This window comes from Lepisosteus platostomus, chromosome 12 (assembly GCF_059453375.1).
Source record: "Lepisosteus platostomus isolate fLepPlt1 chromosome 12, fLepPlt1.hap1, whole genome shotgun sequence".
Classification (NCBI taxonomy): domain Eukaryota; kingdom Metazoa; phylum Chordata; class Actinopteri; order Semionotiformes; family Lepisosteidae; genus Lepisosteus; species Lepisosteus platostomus.
In genome coordinates this window covers 16071516-16091136 of record NC_142622.1, presented here as the reverse complement: position 1 = coordinate 16091136, position 19621 = coordinate 16071516, and the positions used below count along the sequence as shown (strand labels likewise).

The 19621-nt window shown below is 43.2% G+C and overlaps 2 protein-coding genes across 7 annotated transcripts in view; one reads left to right on the top strand and one right to left on the bottom strand.

Annotated features, from left to right (window-relative positions):
* Positions 1 to 2098: 2098 nt before the first annotated feature.
* Positions 2099 to 17422, top strand: adck5 (aarF domain containing kinase 5). 4 transcript variants are annotated; one of them, XR_015925681.1, is made up of 16 exons: positions 2100 to 2277; positions 3754 to 3839; positions 3986 to 4135; positions 4717 to 4792; positions 5891 to 6091; positions 7261 to 7401; positions 8306 to 8419; positions 8573 to 8704; positions 9484 to 9567; positions 9882 to 9963; positions 11326 to 11404; positions 11894 to 11985; positions 13100 to 13352; positions 13607 to 13723; positions 14131 to 14407; positions 14551 to 17422. XR_015925681.1 is itself a non-coding variant. In XM_088601142.1 (15 exons), the coding sequence occupies exons 1-15, from the start codon at positions 2254 to 2256 to the stop codon at positions 14234 to 14236; spliced, it is 1737 nt and encodes a 578-aa protein (XP_088457268.1). In that variant the 5' UTR covers positions 2100 to 2253; the 3' UTR covers positions 14237 to 17422. The 4 variants fall into 4 exon arrangements, 3 of the variants coding, with proteins under 3 accessions (XP_088457269.1, XP_088457268.1, XP_088457270.1); XM_088601142.1 differs by having other exon boundaries at positions 14131 to 17422; XM_088601143.1 differs by lacking the exon at positions 4717 to 4792 and having other exon boundaries at positions 2099 to 2277; positions 5896 to 6091; positions 14131 to 17422.
* The window catches only part of cpsf1 (cleavage and polyadenylation specific factor 1), a 21579-nt gene continuing 19057 nt past the window's right edge, over positions 17100 to 19621 (bottom strand). For all 3 annotated transcript variants that reach the window (XM_088601139.1, XM_088601141.1, XM_088601140.1), the window contains exons 33-38: positions 19201 to 19267; positions 19026 to 19073; positions 18549 to 18704; positions 18038 to 18167; positions 17679 to 17817; positions 17100 to 17333 (exon numbers count right to left, since the gene is read on the bottom strand). In XM_088601139.1, coding sequence (XP_088457265.1) covers positions 17286 to 17333; positions 17679 to 17817; positions 18038 to 18167; positions 18549 to 18704; positions 19026 to 19073; positions 19201 to 19267 — 588 coding nt within the window. In that variant the 3' untranslated portion in view covers positions 17100 to 17285. The remainder of the gene's footprint in view (positions 17334 to 17678; positions 17818 to 18037; positions 18168 to 18548; positions 18705 to 19025; positions 19074 to 19200; positions 19268 to 19621) is intronic.

Here is a 19621-nt window from a genome sequence, read left to right as displayed (position 1 = left end):
TGACAGTTGAATTTGATGCTAAGCCCCTTGGTGACAGTTTGCCTCTTACAAAAACGAAATTAAGAAAATAACTAATAGAAAAACAACAATATACGTTATTTTTTGTACACGTTATTTTATATATTAGTCGTGTATGTTATGTATTTTAATTATATTTTGCTGTTTTATTGATTTGTTAGTAAAACGGTTTGCACATAAAATAGATAAGCTGTGATAAAGTGACGAATATCATCACGGGTTTGTTCAAAATCTAAAACAAACGTTTAGAAAATAAATTTGAACAATTCTTCGCTTAATAAAGCAATTAGAGCTTCTCACAAGCTACCATTGAATTTAGTGAATTAAGACTAAAACAGGTACATAATAAAAAATACACGAAAGAACACAATATTATAAAAGCCACCATAACAAGTGTTATTGTTAATACCAGTCTTATTGTCTGTTGTTTTCATCCAAAGAGACTTTTTGTTTGTTTAGGTAGCATTAGTTCTTGCACAGTGTACTGGATGTTAATAATGAACACTTTTATTATGGTTAAGAACATAATACAGTATTCTTTGTTAGTGTCTTGCTTTATGTAATGTATATTGTTCCTGGTCTTAAATTAATTCATATTTTAACCTACTGGTAATAATGAAAAACACGATGAGCTGTTACACTTATCTATGTAAGCATCCTTATTTGTTAGAACAAATCTTGATGACGGCCGTGAAGCTTAAACATATTCATTACATTCAGTTAGTTTACCCGTTTGTTAGTCATGAAATATTTTGGTATTCAAAAGTATTGCATTATAAAGAAAGAATAAAGGTTTTCAATGTCTTATTGACAGTAATCATTCTGAAATTTGTGAATGTCTGTGAGTCGACACATCTGTTGCTAGGAGACAATGACTTAAGACGCCTATGATGGGGTGTTTGAAGACCTCTGCTCCTCCTACTGTTACAGAATGACCTGTATTCTGGCCTGTTATAGTGAATAAATTAGTCAAGTATACATATGATGCTAATAAAATAGGAGGATAAGCAGTTACTATAGAAACCATAAAGGAAATGCAGAAAGATTTATATAGAAAAGTCTGGGAAAACATTTGGCAGATAAGATCACTCTATTGGCCATATACAATTTCTTGTATTAGGAATTTGTCTTTTCACATACTCCAACTTGCTCTCCATGGGACACATAGACAGGGAGAGAAGCTTGTGGTCAGAGTGCAGGGTCAGCCATTTATACAGTGCCCCTGGAGCAGTTGTGATTAAGGGACTTGCTCAGTGGCCCAAAGGTGTAGGATTTCTCTGACAGCCGCGGGATACGAACTGGTAACCTTCCAGCCAGAGACGCAGATCCTTCGCCACAGAGCCACCACACCACCCTAACATGTAATGTAAACAAGCAGAAACAGTTTGCATGTTCTCTAACCCTTAGCCCAAGCTATACACATTTTAACGCGAGCTTTGACGTCATGAAACATGACATCTGTAAGGGCTCTTGCTGGCACATTTACTTCTTAGTAAACTGATTTTTTTAAAATTAATAATATTTTTTTTTCAAATAAAATGGGTTCATTTTAAAGTACTTCACTGACAGTTATAAAGTCTCTTTTTGGCCCAGTATGGCCTCATTTTTAGAACCCAAAACCAATCCATCCCACCTGAGAGCAGCAGTTTGTCATATGCTGATTCGAAATAAGCTGTAGATTAAAACCACCTCAGTGCGCTGTCCTTTTCTGCACCAAGTTTCTACCTATTACAAAAACGCTACCCTTAATAAATAAGGCCAGGGAGGAACGGTAATCACAAATCTATAGCTGATAAAGATTACACTTCTATAAATACAGGCAGCGGTACTCTAAAAGGTGTTTCCCTATTCGGAACGCAGAGATGGACCTCCTCCCTCGTTTATTTTGTGGCACCTTCACAAATTTAAAAACCCCAACCGGAAAGGAGAGCAGGAAGTCTTATCCCGTCCACGTGACGTGACGCGTAAATCAGCTGCCAGCTCCGGAGTCACGCTTTTATTTTGAAAGGTTGCTGCCAAGCTAGCGTCGCTTAACGAAGCTAGCTTCACGCTAGTCAGTCACCCCACGTGTCACATGACCTCAGTGCGTGTGTAAGGCGAGCCTGGCAATAGCGAGGGGAGGCGTCAGAGTCCTTGCTCGTTAACTATAGGCGAAGGGCGACTGGCAATCACAGCCTGCGTTTCCATATACTGTCCGGGCATAGACTGGTTTTACACATTGTTCTCCTTAGCGACATGGCCGGAGATACTTTCAGAGCGGTAAGCGAATGAACACAGTAAAGATCACTTCAAGGGTTTAGCGAGTTGCATTTTGAAAGTGGGTGACAACTTTTTCAACGGGCATGAAAATAAATGCAGTCCGTAGTAGTGCCAAATGACGGCTTGCTCGTGACAAGTTCACTTTGCAAAATATTCTAAATTCTAGTGTCGTGCTTTTATACGTGTGAGATTTCGCTGGTACCGAGACAGAACGGGTAGTATTTTTTTCGGTGCAGTTTTATGAATATTAAAAAGGGATAATGGGTGTCAGTTGGAAGACGCAGTCTTCAAGTGAGGTTAGTCTTTGATAGTGCTGGTGTAATGACAGCAAGAACAATTATTCGCAAAGCTCCCAGTTCACAGTTGCACGCTGTATTGATCATGTCAAATGCATCAGTCTGTAGCAGACGAAAGGGTAATTAAGAATTAACTGTCTTCCCCTTTAATATTTCTGATGTACCATAAATTAATGTATATGTAGAATACAATATTCCAACCACGTTAATACGTCAAATTGGTTACTGTTTTTACCATCATTGTAGTGTTACTGCATGTCTTATTGCGCTGCTGTTCACCCAATTAACTGTTAATGCGGAAACAGCACTGGTCGCGTTAGTTATTATTACCAGCCTTTAGAAAGGAACAATCCCCGGGAATCTTTTTTAATAACATAAGGTGTGGAATAAATGATCGTCGGTCTTTTTTGCTTGCTGACTTGAAGCTAATAGAACCTTATCTGTCCCCTCCAGCTTCAATACATGGCTTAGGGCAAGTTACAAGCTGCCTTGTGTCGAAACTCTTACAAGGGTGAATGTCAGTGAAGAGACAAGGAGAAAAAAGGGCTGTCCTTCCTTTCGTTTACACTTTCAGCTTTCTCCCAGTTTCTCCCCTTCATATCGGCTCTTGCAGAATGAGACAGATCCCACTGTCTCGGGTCAGGTCCCTGACACTGAAGCGCTATCTTTAAATCATCTGGTTTGTAACAAGATGTTCTCTTAAACTGCTAATAAAAACAACTGTGCCTCTGAATGGACACCAGCAGCCTTGATTTAGCAGTTGCTCTCTACCGTGCCGCTTCTAAAAACATTTCACCCTGTTTGCATGAAAAAGAAAGCCCTTCATCATCTGATTACTGTGCCCATTTATGGGTGTGGTGCTCTGCATAATGGGATTTGCAAAGTTTAAAACTTGGAAACCTTAACTGTCCTCAAGGGCTTTTGATCATAGGGAATTGGTCCAGGATATTTTCATCAGGTTGAATTGAAAAGGATCTCTGAGAGCAAGAACTTCTCTAAAAAAACACCCTTATATTGTTGGCAGTGTTAAGATATTGCTCGCTCTGGTGTAATGTGTATTGTTGTGCTTTGTGAATTGTTTTGTTTCTTTTTTAAAAAAAAACACTTTGGTCTGGTGTTCCAGCACACAGAAAGACGTCTGGCTCTGGATTAAGTGGCTTTGTGTTTTTGTGTCCTGCAGTTGAGGCTGTGTCAGCGCCACTGGGCACTGTTGCACCACAACCCAGGCTCTGCCCCACTGGCCCATCTGAGCTCCTGGTCTGCAAGGTGATGTATACCGTCTGCCGGCAAGATATTTCTGGAGGAGAGTGGATTGTGTGTGCTGTCCTAGCAACAGGCGTCCTCGGAACGGCACCTGGACAGAAACTTCAGAACTGGAGCGGTAGATGGTAACGGCTGATGTGTCTCCCCAGGCCGGTGAGGAGAAGGGGGTTTCTGAAGAAGGTGCTGGTGGGCGCCGCGGCAGGCGTGCCGCTGGTCTTGGGAGTGCAGTACGCCCTGTCAGGGCCGCGGGAGAGACGCAGGATGAGAATCTTGTTTGAAGGGCTGGGCCGTTTTGGCAGGTGTGTTTGTGGTTTGTTTTTTTCCACATTTGCCTGCTGGATGGCTTGAAATGTTTCGTGCATTTTGGGTTGCCAACTTTCACCGCTCGATTCTCCAGAAACTGGCAGCTTTTAGGCTCAGTTATCTGATGCTAAAATAAGCCCCAGTATCTGGAGTGAAGCTCTATTACAAGTTCGGACTTCCAGGAAAAATGATGCAGATAAAAATGATGGAGGAGTCTGTTCTTTGGATATTCAAAGAAGGGAGTGGTTTTAGTAATTGCAAATGGTCTGGCTTACTGTATTGGGTGAGGCTGTAGGAACTATTCATGTACTAAGCTTACAGCTGTCTCTTCAATAACTTTCCTCAATCTTTTTTTTTTTTAGCAAGTACATATTAAGATGAATATGGAAGACAAGGCAGTGTTGTGAGGCCCAGTGTATCATTTCCAAAGGGCAAAGTTTGACATGTTGTGTAAATACACAATTCACTGCTGGGTGTCCTCAGATGGTGGCCTCAGAATTGGGGGTGGGGGACTACTGTATTGTATTCACAGTGCTTGACTGTTCTGAACTGAAGAATCGTGTTTGTGATCATGCAGGTCACTGTGTGTTGGATTGACGATTTCCCTTGATTACTGGTGGACCTCAAACGTCAGCCTGCAGGGGCTGGATGAGGTAAATTTTGAACACGGTAAATGTGAGCACGCCTAAGACAAAATAACAAAATGGGCTGTATAAACTGAAATCCTAAAATATATTTTTTTAGAATGAGCTTTGCTTTACTCACACCCCTATACAGTGAGGATGTATTTCTGAGTACATCTAGGATGATGGATGGGAGACTGACAGAAGACAGAGTAAATCTCAATAAAAGACATTCAGTTCTGTTTACGTGTGACTACAGTATTCTTTTACTGCTGTTTTTAATATTATTCCTGATGATATTGTGTGCCTCATTTTAATGATTTATCCCCTGAATAGAGCTCAGGGATTTCATTTGTGTGTCCTACAATTCTAAACCTTTCTTTAATATCACTTCAAAATTGGATTGCCTTTGCTTTCTGCTGGGGAGCATTCAGCCTCAAAGAGAGTTAACAAAAAGTGTCTGCATGCTACATTGATTTCTTGATAATGCACAACTCGATTCTAAATTACTCAGTATAAATTGCTATCATACTCACCAGCTGGGTATAACCTGAATATTTGCAGAATCACTGGACTGCCTCGGAGACCTGAGTAAATATTATTATATAGGAGTATATCAGCAAATTTATTTTGCCATTTTAAAGGTTTTTGTGTAGAAGATCCCAAAGCACAATGGTTTCTGTTGGGTCATTTTGGATGGGTCCAAAGGGTCCTGTATCCAAGTGAGTCTCCATCCTGGATGAGGGCACATCTTACAGACTGGACCGTTCTGTCACTGGGCTGAGTTCCTCAGGACAGGCATGGATAAGATCACTTTATTAGCCGTATAGAATTTCTTGCATTAGGAATTTGTCTTTTCGCATACCCCAGCTTGCTCTCCATGAGACACACAGACGGGGAGAGAGAAGCTTGGGGTCGGAGCGCAGGGTCAGTCATTTATACGGCACCCCTGGAGCAGTTGGGGTTAAGGGCTTTGCTCAGGGGCCCAACGGAGTAGGATTCCTCTGCCGGCCACGGGATTTGAACCGGCAACCTTCCTGCCACAGGCGCAGATCCTTAGCCACAGAGCCTCTGCTCTGTGGACTGGGGCCCTGTCCTTTCTTTGACGGCTCTCCGATCTCTTGCTAGAGCAGCCCGGAGTACGCGGTGGGGATGTCGGCCTGTCACCAGAGGGCTGCCGACCACATGGTGGAAGGGGCCATTCGGAACGGCGGCCTGTACATCAAGCTGGGCCAGGGTCTGTGTGCCTTCAACCACCTGCTTCCCCCCGAGTACATCCAGACCCTGCGCGTGCTGGAGGACCGGGCTCTGGACAGGAGACACAAGGAGGTGAGCGCTAGTCACGCTGTTCGCGATTCTGTGTCCTAGTGCAGCTCAGCCCTTTCCAACACGTCAACTTCAGATACGGCTGAGCTGTAAGTCAGCTCTTATTACAGTTTGGAAGGGTTTTGAAAAGCACAATGTGTTGGTTTGCTCCCACCGTTGAAACTGCCTGTTGATATTCGTGTCCACCCTCTGATCACGGGTTGGAGCCTGGGTCACGTGACTAGCTGCCAGTGTCTCCAAGTGGTGGGACACTCTCTGCGGTGAGACCCAGCGCCCCCTGTGGCCTCCCAGGTGCTTGAAGGTTTATGGTGCTTTTATTGAGGGCCACACCTGTCTTCCAATCAGCGCTGATCCTCCGCTACAAGGCAGTGCTTCCTGCAATGTGTTAAAAGACGATTGGCTCAAAGATGAGCAGGGGGGGAGGAGTCTACCTACACTTCCTCAATTTGTTCCAAATGATATGGGTTCCATCAAAAAAGTGATGATTCTAAATTTTTAAGAAAAAAAAACTTAGGAAGAGAAACTGCAGGTGTCTCTCTCTGATGTATTGTGCAGCTAACAGGTCAGCCTAAACAGAACAAGCTTCTGAAATGCTTTACTACAATCATTTCCAGAGGTAAAACAAGGTAGCTTTCAGGTGACTTTAAAATGGAAACCCTGAGACACAGCTACTGTAGCTAATTATAAATAATCAAATTTTGATTCATTATTAACCTTCTCACCATCCCTGCAGAGTGGACCATCTTAAATGGCATAATCCTGTACAGATGTCTTTTATGAAGTAAAATATGTCATTTTTACTGTAAGTTCTGCAGAGTATATCTTAATGCTGTATTTACTGCTTCTTGTACTCAAGAGATCGGGTTGCTAAACCTCTGGTTAGCAGCACCGATTAAATGCTTCTGACAGTTTTTCCAAGTACTAATTGTATTTCCAGAGGTGAATGTTTTTGGCAGTTTTCATAACCCTCTTTTAAAAACTGGTCATTACTTAAGATGAAATGAGATGAGGCGTACCTGTGTCCATCGCCAAATAAACTTCTTCTCTATTCAGTTTCCGGATGTCGGCTGCTCTCCTGACCGACACATAGAACTTAAATCCACGCGGGACCCGAAAGGTCGTTTAACGGGAGGCGATCCCTGACCCGTCCTTGTCTGCAAATGTCCCCGCAGGTGGACGCTCTGTTCCTGGAAGACTTCCAGAGCACTCCTGACCAGATGTTCAAGACGTTCGACTACGAGCCCGTGGCGGCAGCGAGCCTGGCTCAGGTGCACAGGGCGGAGCTGCAGGATGGGACTCCTGTGGCCGTCAAGGTGGGGGGCTTCCCATCATGCCAGCCGTCTCCCTCGCGGCCTTCATTCTGGGGGCTGGTTTCTAGCGCAAGCCTGAACCTCCGTCAGTGTCAATTTGACTCTTTTGTGGAAGCGATCTGCTCCTCCTTTGTGTGTCCACTGCATGAGGGATTGTAGGCAGATGCTTCAGTTGGCAAAAGTGAAATTTGCAGCCCTACCTGTCCCCTACCCTTCTGTGCACAAAGTGAGCTTCTGTACCTCTTTCCCTTTGGGATTTGTGCTTAAGTGTTTTTTTATACCAATATATTTGCATTCATGTTTTTGCATTGTATATCTGTATCATGTCTGATGCACTTGGGGGGGGGGGGGGATAATTAAGCCATCTGCTCACAGATACTCATACAAAGTCTTCTTTCTGCTGCACTTTCTATTTTGGTGTGAGTTGGAATTAGGCAGAGCTGGTTAGGACTCTAGATTGTGAGGTTGCGGGTTCGCATCCCAGTGGGGATACTGCTGTGTCCTTCAGCAAAGTACTTTTGTCCTTATCACTCCAGCATCAGTCAAATTCCTAACAACAGGCCAAGAGCCAGAAAGAAATGAATCATAAAAGATTTGCATGTATTTCATTTTTATGATTTGAATAAGTTATTCTAGACACATGCTTGTGTCCTGGTTCACATACGAAATTCCTCTATTTAGTATTTAGTTTTTGATATAACCTATGTCAACTATTAGTTATTTAAAAATATTTTCATATTTCATCAGTGTGGAGGCTAGCACGTTCAGCTCTTAAGAAACTGCACAGAGCTGTCATGGTGTTCCTATCAGTGTTCATATATGATGACAAAATGGCATCCAGGCAGCAGAGACAGAACTGCCACAGTGGTGCCAGTCAGCCTCACATCCAGCCTCTGCTCTGTCCTAGGTGCAGTACATAGACCTCCGAGACCGATTCGATGGGGATATACGGACAGTGGAAATACTTCTGGATATCGTGAAGTTCATGCATCCCAGCTTTGGATTCCGATGGGTGATAAAGGTGTTTAAGAAAGCCCTTTTTTTTTTTGGAATGCATCACGTTCCAGCACTGGGACTGGCACAGATTTGAATTTTGTTTAAGTATCGCTTGTTCTAGTTTAAGTGTGTATCTTCGGTGCTGTAAAATGTTTCCCCTCTTTCTGTATGGAATCAGGATTTGAAAGGAACGCTGGCCCAGGAGCTGGATTTCGAGAACGAAGGCCGGAACTCGGAGCGCTGTGCCCAGGATCTCAAACACTTCAAATTCATTGTCATTCCCAAAGTTTACTGGGACAAGACCAGTAAGGTGAGAACAGAACAGCAGCTACAGAGTCAGTCTGTCTTCAGAATTCGTGTGTGTGTGTGGAATATACGTGTGTCAGGTTACAGATGTTGCTGAATATTCTTCTTTAATCTCTTCTGAGATCTGACACTAGTTCAGTTATACATGTAATTCAGTGACCAGTTTTAAATATTTAGATGCTAGTGTGCTTGAATGCAGAGTGGAGCTTTTTGAATTTTTCTGTGACGGCCTCATTTTGTTTTGCCTCGTGGTTTCATGGAGGGCTTTGAATTTCTGACACAAGTAGATGAGTCCCGGTACCCACCAGTAGAACCTTGGGGAAGCACTTAAATAGGTACAGTACAGCAGCAGCCAAACATGGAGAACATTTTGTTACATAAATCCACTACCACTACCACTACCACAAACCACTACCGTTCTACAATAAAACAAACATTTGGCCTTGTTTGCAATTAACAGGGTTAAGAATCAGCCTAGCTGTGTTGTATAGTAGACCCCTGCTGTTTACAGGGGACCAGTACCTTAAAATCCCAGGAAACAGCAAATCTGCAGAGCGCAGATTGGGCAGACTTGGGCATCTGGAGCTCTGGGACAGTTCCTCTTTCTTCTGTGCCAACGAGTTGTTTCCACTGAGAGCAGGATCCTTAACACTGCACAGGGAGCCCATATTAATAATGACAACAGGCACTCCAAGATCTGAAACTTTGCTTTTAAAATGGGATGTGAACTAACAGCTCAAGATGATTGTCTGTGAGTGAGTAACACTCCTGGGACTCTTGCAGAGGGTCCTGACAGCAGATTACTGTGAAGGTGTGAAAGTCAATGACGTGGAAGCGATCAAGAAGCAGGGCGTCAGCCTGAAAGATGTGAGTACTGTCTTGTTCCGGAGATTTCAGGTACCAGTGTCTTTGCCAGGGATGAAGAGCGTGTTCGTACGGAAGTGCCAGACACCCTGCGCTCGCACAAAGATCTTCACGAAGGCAGCTCGGCCCAGCCTGATATCACACAACTCTCCTGTCTCCTCATTTTATTTTCATGCAGCTTCACTTCAGATAGGTGGTTGGTTTCCAGTTTGATTTAGAGTTGCTGGAATTAAAGCATGCAAAAAATGGACGATATCTAAGGATATTCTGTAACAATTTTAGAATTGTAAGAAATTGTTTTTTTTTTTGTCTTGCAGACCTCCGATAAGCTGATTCGAACGTTTGCGGAGCAGATATTTTACACTGGTTTCATTCACGCAGACCCTCACCCTGGGAATGGTAGGTTTGCAGCTGTGTGAGTGTCTTTGCTCCTTTTTTTTTGCACAGGATTGCGCTATTGCGCTCGTAAAGCCCTCAGGTTAGTTGGCAACGATCCCTTGTATTGTAACGGAGATGGATGTGGAAGGTAAATGATGTAATAGTCCCTAAGTAAGAATTTAGTGTGAAAAAGTTTCAGAATTTCCACAGTAGTTGCAATTGGAGCACTGTGTATTTTGATAATCAGGATTCCATAAATATACAACCGGGACAGAATGCTAGTCCATCACTGGACACGCCCAATCACACGCTCGCATATATATGGATATATTTCTCCCTGCCCTGTTTTTGGAAATGGAAGCATATGTTTTTTGGCATTGCTTTAATTAGCTGTCTACATTTTTAGATATTTTAAGTTACTAGAGGCATGTTTGTGTCTTGCCTATTCAATATTCTGTCACCTTTTGGCTCTAAAATATTTTTTGGTAGAAGAGAGGATGAATTGCAGGTTCCTGTATACAAGCTTCACGTATTACAATGTGACCCATTTGTTGTCTTCTGTCGGGAGGGGGCAGTACGCTCCACGTGTACAGACTATGGGCCAGTTTCCTGGATTAGCTCCTGAGCTGTTTCCTGCAGTCAGGTCAGCCCGCTGCGCTTGTCCATTTCAACCGCTAGGTTACCAATGAGAGGAGACCATTCAGCTCATCCATCTCAAGTAGCTGATTGATCTCAGGATCTCACCCAGATTTCCCTGAAAGTAGACAAGGCATTGGCATCAACCTTGACATCATAGGCATTGGCCCAGTTGGCATTTGGCGGGACAGTGGCACTGTGGCTAAGGATCTGCACCTGTGGCTGGAAGGTTGCTGGTTCCAGAAGAGGAATCCTACTCCATTGGGCCCCTGAGAAAGGCCCTTAACCCTAGCTGCTCCAGGGGTGCCGTATAAATGGCTGACCCTGCGCTCTGACCCCAAGCTTTTCTCTCCCCGTCTGTGTGCCTGTGTCTCATGGAGAGCAAGCTGGGGTATGCAAAAAGACAAATTCCTAATGCAAGAAAGTGCCTTCAGTTTACAGTTTTAAAAGCACTTCCTTGTAGTTTCTATTTGTACCCTGTGCTCCATGTTTCACTATAGATTCTGAAGAAGTTCATTCATTGACTTGAACTGGATGGAATTTTCTTCATTCAAGAGTAAAAGTGTAGTTTTTCTTTTAACCTGTGAGTGTAGGGTCCCTAAAATCTATCTAACATATCTAATGCAAGCTTTGTATTTACCAGTACAAAATGAAATGCAGTTTTTAGAGATCTTAGAATGACTAGATGCTTGAACAACACTAACAAGGAGCTGAAGGAAATCTAATACAAAATCTGTGTTATTTCAGTCCTTGTGAGAAGAGGTCCAGATAAGAAAGCTGAATTAGTTCTTCTGGACCATGGACTATATGAATTCCTGAGCAAAAAGTAAGGGGCCATTTTTTTTGTCTCTGCTTTGGAGGTTTTTCAAATACGCAGGTGTTTAGTAACAACCAAAGGCTATTTTTCTCCCATTACATGGTTTTCAGTGTAAATGCAGTGACTTACAAAACTCCCCTTTTCAGACACGTCCCATTTTGTTGAATGACAAATGATATATAGTTTTCAAAGTGAATATTTTTCATCAAAACATTTTAGATGTTGATTTTTCTGTGAACCCTTTCGTAGGTGAAAAACTGTGGATTTAACTTCTGAACCTTCAAGGTTTGATGCAACAGCACCAGTGCAAACTGTTTTACTAGGTGAATTAAGGGGGAGCTCTATGGAGGACAGAATATTACCCTGAGATTTAAGTTTATGGGATCTTTATAATATTTCTTTCCCTCCTGCTTGTGAAGCGACTATGGGATCACTGGGGATTAAAGGAGCTGTGCAAGTGATTATTCTTACCGGATTGTGTCGTACCTGCACTTTCAGTGACAGGGTGGCTCTGTGTAAGCTGTGGCGATCCATCATTCTGCGAGATGAGCCAGCTATGAAGAAGTACTCTGCTGACCTGGGAGTCCGAGGTAAGAGCTGTGGCCTGTGCAGAACCTTTGAGACTGGCTGCCAGTTGAGAGTTGTGTATATAAAGCTTTTAAAAAGAAAAAGTACTTTATGATTTTTGAATTACTTCTTGTAGTAGGGACAGCTCACTGGCGCAGTGGTTAGTATTACTGCCTCACAGCTCTGGGGCCCTGGGTTCAATTCCAGACCCGGGGTGCTATTTGCATGGAGTTTGTATACTCTCCCTGAGTTTGCATGGGTTTCCTTTGGGTGCTCTTGTTTCCTCCCACAGTCCAAAGACATACTGGTAGTTAATTGGCCCTGGTGTGAGTGTGTCTGTGTGTGTCCAGTGATGGACTAGTATTCTGTCCAGTGTGTATCCTGCTTTCTGAGACCCTGTAGTAGATAAAGCATTGAGAAAATGGATCTCATAGTAGAGCTATAAATTCCATACACAGTAGTAGTGAATAAAATGGGATGGTTTAAATATTTTCAGTACAGTTTTTGAATTCAGATTGGATTTTCTTCATTATTTTGGGCAATTCTAAAAGTACCTGTGAAGAAAGTTTACTGTATTGCCTGAATTACTAAAGCTACAAAGTAAATCTCCTGCTCTCTCTGCCATGTAGATAGTGTTTCTGAATCTTCTGCACTTGATTAATCTGCTGTTTTAGTCTTGGAAGTGACTCCCGTCTGGTTGGATTAAAGGCCGGGTGAACTGCTCAGGGTAGATTTTCCACTTGCAGCACAGATTGATTTCCACAGAGCTAGGGTTGTTTCCAGTTTGAGCTGTGACTGAGAATATTCCAGGCTATAGCTCACTATTCATCAATCCCTGTCTGCGCTGGCCAGTATCCCCTGTTTGCTACTCTGCAGTGCTGTCAATCAGAGATGCACCACAAATGCAGTCTGTACTGACTCTCCCGTGAGGCAGTGTGAAGCTCCCAGCGGGTCCGATGAAGAATGGCTCCTGCCGGTGAGCGAGCCGAGCTGGGTTTATCTGAAAGTCCAGATCAGGAGCTTAAAAAGTAGAAAAATAATTCAAAATTAAAGAATGGAGCTGTACATAAAGTTGACTTTGGCTAAACCTGAGATATTGCCACCAAGATCATGGGCATCTCCACCCTGCCTCTGCAGATTACTTCCTGTTCTGCGAGATTCTGCTCCAGCGGCCCATCAACATGCGCGATATGGGGCTGGCCAACATCCTGACGCGGGAGGAGACGGCCTACATGCGGGAGATGGCCATGAACCGCTTTGAGCGAATCATGGAGGTCCTGAAGGCTCTGCCTCGGCCCATGCTCCTGGTCTTCCGCAACATCAACACGGTGCGCAGCATCAACATCGCCCTGGGGGCGCCTGTGGACAGATACTTCGTCATGGCGAAGAGGTACCACGCCTGGGCCGTGAGACAGGGAAGTGTGCCCTCTCAGCTAGGATGTTGTGATGCGTTCTGCCGCTTTGTGCAGCTCCATTAAGGAGCAATAGTGTGTTCAAGTGGAAATGTTAAGAGTTTAAAAATAAAGCTCCCTTTAAAAGAGAGAGCTTGGCCGCGTGCCCTTGGCCGGTTTTCGGCCTAGGGTTGGGAACTAGGCCAAACGATGGGAGCTGCTGACCGCGTTCCTCTCTGGTTGTGGCTGGCAGTGCCGTGAAGGGGTGGAGCAGGATACAGTCGGATGAGCTCAGAGGGCTGCCCCGCTTCAGCGTGTTTCGCTGGCTGCGGGTAGTGTGGGAGAGCCTCAAATTCGAATGCGCATTAAGGTAAACCCTCCGTCCCCAATACCGCTGCTTCTGCACTGTTGGATTTCTGTCCGATTCTCCAGCTCCCGTAGCTCATTTCTTTTAAGGGCCTTTTCTTATTTAGGAAAAGAAAAATGAGTTTGAGATTAAAGCATACAACAATCAGATCACATGTGCATTTTCTTGTCTTTTTTTTAACATAGATCTCATGGCAGTGTAGTTGTAGCTTTAATGGAGGGGGTGTCTGAGAAAATCGAAAAGAACAGGTTGCTGTCACGCCAGAGTCCCCTCGTGTTAGGGCTTCTATTCCCCCCCTCCCCCCTTGCATTTCATTTGTGAATAACTTGGCTGAAATTCAGGGAGAGCAAATGCCTGGAAGTTTTAATTTTAAAAACAAAAAAAAGCTACACCGGCTCTCTTACCCACAGGTCTGAGGTGGTGCTGATGCACCTGACAGCCTCACTGCTTCGCCTGCTGGTTCATTTCGGTCTCCTGCCCCCGGATGAACAGGTGTACCAGTACCTGCAGCACTGACCTCGGCCAGCTCAGGGACGGGCAGGCACATCTCATTACCTCATCCGCGCAAGACGATCCATCTCAAGCAGGATTCATACTTTGGTTGTGCTGTAGCAGACAGGACCGGTGCCACTGTGGTCCAGGTCTGCGCTGACCACTTGGGGAAAGCAGAGCACCTTTCAAAGGAAGGTCAGTGTCCCTCTCGGCGTCTTCACACTGGTTCTGACCAAAAAGCCAAAGCAGCTCAGCACTCTGTCCAGTATTCACACTGGGAACACTGGTAAATGAACTAGACCTGGATCAAAATGCAACATGGACCTTGTTTTTTTTAGGCAAAACAACAATGCAAGACTTTTGAAGAAGAAAGAAATGCAGACCGGCTGATACAAATATCACTTATTAAACTTGTAGATGTTGTGGTTGGACTCAACAAGTACACATCAATCTAGTCTTCAAACTGTGAGCCCTTTGCAAATAGCACTCAAAGTAATGTGTTTGCACACATTGAGAGGGTGGAAAGAAAGACCATGTTTAACAGTAGGGGTGAATTAAAAATATTTTTACCTTCAGTTTTAAATACGTGTTGGAAACATGCAATATTTTTTTGCTGACATTTCATCACTGTCAGATTTTTATGTCTATACTCTTGTGATTTATGAAGTTTCCAAAGTTAGGTAAGTTCAGTGACAGTTTTGTCAAGCTTCGTCTATTGCTTGGCGGGGACTCCTGTTTCCCTGCACTACAAGAACGTGTTTTGCGTGACTTGTGTTGCAAGAGCCTGCTGGATCTGGGGTGTAGCTCAGCATGTGACAAGCACTCAGGGTAAGTGGCTTTGCAAGAATCCTGTAGCCACACCTCTTTACATTTAATAGCACTGCTACACTAATAGTCTAGTTATTTGGAAGCTAATTTACTCAGTACAAGAGAGAAATTTGTAAAGGTTAGTAAATGTCTCCAGTTCCTCTGGGTGTGTATTGTGGTCAGATGGTCTGCAGTCGCCCTCAGTCCTACACTTCCAGATATGCTGCAGGTCTCCATGGCCATTCCTGTGAAACTGAAGTTGTACTAGGTGAACATACTGAAGATACTTGATTCCTGACTGGATGGAAAGGCAGCATCCAGGAAACCAGGCCTCTTCGATTTTCACTTTTTCAGTTGTTTTTTAAACTAACCCAGGTGAAAGACTTAACTCGCTAAGTAAAATTTTCACTAAATTTGGATTCAGCCACTTCTGGTTTCTAGAGCACCTGCTTTGTCTCTTGATTAAACAGGAATTGCGATCTCAAGAAAACTTACTGAAAGTTATGTCATAGAACATTTTACATTCACATGGTTTTAAACTAACATTTTGTGTTGAGAAATACTGCAGATTTTATTGAACTTAAGAAGGCCACTGAAAGAGTACGTGTCTTCAATTAATTACCTGTGCCTTGCGAGTTGCTGTTAAAATATCGAGTTGCCTGCTGTTCAGCGCCTTTTTACTGTAGGAGTGGTCCTGTTTTAAGTGTCATCAGGTTTTCCCTCCGCTTAAGAATTTGCTGATCAAAGGTTAGACTGATTACGGTAATAGTGTATAATTTTAAGGTGTGAAACATATTAACTTTCAATATAACAATATTACTTTAAGCAATTATTGAACAGTACCTCATGTGCTATCCTGTGAAAAAAAATCAAAAATGCACAATATGCATACCTCGTTATCATGATTAGAACAAAAGTTACAAATGAGATTTTTACCTGTCTTTGTTTCTCTTCCAGACAGTTTGCATAGAATTAAGTATGTTTTACAGGCAACAGTCTGCCCTGACTGATAGACATCTTTGGTCTTTTATGAAAATGAAAAGTTTGCTTAATTTTTTGTAATTATGCATAAACTATTTATAAACAGTGGTGATAATGAAGCTTATTTCTGTGTTGAAATGTTGCAGTTCTGTAATCAGGTCTTTTTTCTATCTGAGATTCCAATTTCATTAAAAGCCCAGTCAAGCCAATTATTTAAACATTGACTTTAGCATTTAAACTTACAGATTCCCTGTTTTTTGTATTTTAAAACTGTCATCTGTAATGTTGAAGTGTCAAGATTAAGAAGCTGTAAAATAATCTCTAATCAAATTAAGAGTTAAATTACCTTACTGAGGGTTCACCTGGATCACTAAAGGGCCAGGACTGCAAATAGTGATTACTGCTAACTCTCGGGGGCAATATTGATACAAATTAATAACATTTATACTGCACGTTTTACATTCAAACATCATATAAATGCTTTCTTTGCTTAATTGTAATTGGAAATATTTGGGTTTTTAAGGTCAATGCAAAAGTTGTTAAAACAGCCAGCCCTTTGAGACTACACCCTGGATATGTATTTTTAATACATCAACAAATTCAACACATAGCTAAAGTTTTCACAGAAACATTGCTTCCAGTGGTTTTTCGAGCTTTATGTTTCAAATGCCATTTGCAAACGGAAGTGTACTTTAAGGATCTTACCTTGGAAGTTCATGTGCAAAATAAAGCCTAGGAACACTGCATTCACTCTCTTATTTAATCATATTTTCTTTATGAAACAATGCTTCAGAATTGTATATTCATTTTTTTTCACTTGGTCAGAATTGTCAAAAGCAATTTTCATTAATTGCAGTTCAGAAAAGCAGTTGGCATGAATTGGAGGCACCAATTTGTTATCTGTTATTGGGGAAGTGAAATGGAGCTGGAACTTAGTTGAGTATTTACAGCTGCTCTTGCTTGGCAAGGAAAAATAAACTCATTTCAAAACAAGAAGCTAGATAAGTGTTTTTAAAACACCTCTGTTAATAAACAAGTTGTAATATGGACCTGACATGCACCCACACATAGCACAAAATTTGCATCCCATCAGAATTCATTCAGGATTTTAGTTAATTTTTTTAATATCTGCTTACAAAATAGTCTTCCATATCAAATGTAACACTTGAAGTTCTTTTTTTTTTAAACACAATTACTACAAAAACTCAGGCGTCGAAAACAATTGTACAGTGGTAATACGAGTTTTGGGAAGAAGCCACATGGTGGGAAGCCAGGCGAGTGCTGTTTAAAAGTGTGCCGTCACCCTGTCCAGCTCCAGCAGATCATCCAGAATCTACAACAAGCGAACTGGGATTAGAAAACAGTGTCTGAAGGTACAAAGATGAGAAATTCAATTAAAAATGGTGGCAACTGGCTTACCAATATGATCTGTTTTGTTTTTTTATTTCGTTTTTTTCTCTTGTCAGGTTGGTGTAGATATTGTACAGCACATGGTGTCCTATTTTTAAAACCCCCACTTATTTCCCACCCCCTTGCCCCAGTTAAGGCAACAGCTTTTCTCCGTTTCCTTTCATGGGATCAACCATCCCACTGGCTCTTCCTTGTTGGAAGCTCAATGCGTTGCTGTCCCCCTTACATCGGTGCGTTTTCTGGGGTGCAGCTCTCTGGGAGTACTCACTATGTCCGAGGTGGTTCCGATTTTCTTCGCCAGCTCGCTGCGCTCCATTGTGCTGAGGTACAGGTATTTGTTCAGAAGTTCGCCGTCCAGGATGTTCCTAACCGCGTTCTGCAGGGAGCGCCGGTCAGCGTGGAGCATCCTACACCACAGAAGAACCCCAGCAGTGCATTGAATTAACACACAGTCCTACAGTATCTACCCCAGAATCTCCTTCCCAGGCGGAATGCATTGAAGTCTTAAAACACAAGATGCTTCCGCAGGACCGATCTATACTGACCAGTACTCAATACAGACATAAAATGTTACAGCCAGATCTTTTAATAGAGTTCGGAAAATGAAAACATGCGGTTAAAAAGTACCTGTAAGCCTTGGGATTCAAGCCCGCATGGTGTGGGATCATTGTGGTCAGAGCGTTTTGCAACATCAGCAGGCGCCGATATGTTTTCTCTTGCATGGGGAGTAGGAGGCCAATCCCACCGTCCAGCGTGGCTGAGAATTACAGGAAGACAAAGCCCGTGTTCACAGGAAAGAATGAAGAGGAATAATAAGTAAGCAACCCAACGAGATGGGGATGGCAACAGGGTTTAACACTTAGCAGCTCTGTTCATTTCAGGTTTGGTGAGGTACAGCTTACGTCGCATTTAGAAGTGGTAAGCAAATTTGTGCCATGTTACTGTAAATTCTCAGCAGTCTGTACAAAGTTGCTCACAACAAGTTAACCAGAATGAGGCCTCTGGGCTCTGGCTCATGTACACAACCCCCTGGAGGAGTAGGAGCACCCCAAACCGCACACTTATCCTCAACCCTGCAGTCAGCGTTTCTGGTTATGGTTGCCCACGGACAGCTGGAACTGGGAAAAAAACTGGGTACCAAACCAGGTGATGTGCTTGTTCTCCCAGGCCAGCAGCTTCTTGCTGGGCCCCTCCATGGCTCCTCGGCAGGGCATCCTCCAGAAGGTGTTGACGTGGGCGCCCACGTTGAAGTCCGCTCGCCGCAGGAGCCGCATGCCCCCGAAGCTCTCCTTCGCTGTTGAAGGCGAAACCAAGTCAACGAACCAACCTGCGCCAACCTGGGGCCCCCCCTCTCTCTCCCCACCCTCCAAGCCACCTGCTCCAGGGCCACGCTGCCCCCACAGACAAGACGGACCAAGCGTTTACTTGTTCAGTCCCCACCATCATCTATCAATACCCATCCCGGCATGAAATCATGTTTTAGCAAGAGAATGAAGTTACAGAAATGGTGCTTGTTATGGCAGGTTATTCTTTCCACAGTGAAACTGTCTAGGAAAGGTCTGAAAGATAAACTGGAGCATTTCTTCAGAGCAGTTATTAATGTGCAGTCACATACCTTCCGGCAGATACATGTACACCAACAGGTTCCTGTCCCGATCGGACACTAAAATGAAGGAAAAAAATGTTAATTTCAATGTTAACAGGCCATAATAGAATTTATCACAATCACAGATTTTGCTTTACTGGACACCTAAAGATAAGCCTTCCATGAACACTATCCCATACTGTACCTAGAAATCCCAGCTGGCCGTTGTCCACCATAAACTCAATGCTGTAAACCTCCAGAGGTTTGGCATCCTGCGTGAAAGATGAAACATTTCTCTTACCATCACCAGGCAGCTTAGCCACTTTCAATTACTGCAGACCACTGCATGTTAATGCTGTACCTCAAGACCAAAGTGCATCAAAGAAATGTATCCCCTACACAAGCCTGTGTATGTTCAGAAAAATTAAGTATACAGATTTGGACACTGATTTTGATATTTGATAAACTAATCACCCATGACTCATACTGTAACCTAGTCAAGCAACTGTTGTGCAAGTACATCACCTCTTTAGTAAGAGAGATGATCGGGCTTAGGTGATGAGGCAATCTCAGCTGTTTATGTCAAGCCTAGTGAAAATTAAAAAAAAAACAGAGGAACCAATATA

What these genes read in the sequence shown, in the direction of transcription:
- adck5 (XM_088601142.1), top strand. Translation starts at nt 2,254, where the DNA reads ATGGCCGGAGATACTTTCAGAGCG. An exon ending in GGGCTGGGCCGTTTTGGCAG is followed by an intron (nt 4,136 to 4,716) that starts GTGTGTTTGTGG and finishes GTGATCATGCAG; the next exon opens with GTCACTGTGTGTTGGATTGA. An exon ending in TGCTGACCTGGGAGTCCGAG is followed by an intron (nt 11,986 to 13,099) that starts GTAAGAGCTGTG and finishes CTGCCTCTGCAG; the next exon opens with ATTACTTCCTGTTCTGCGAG.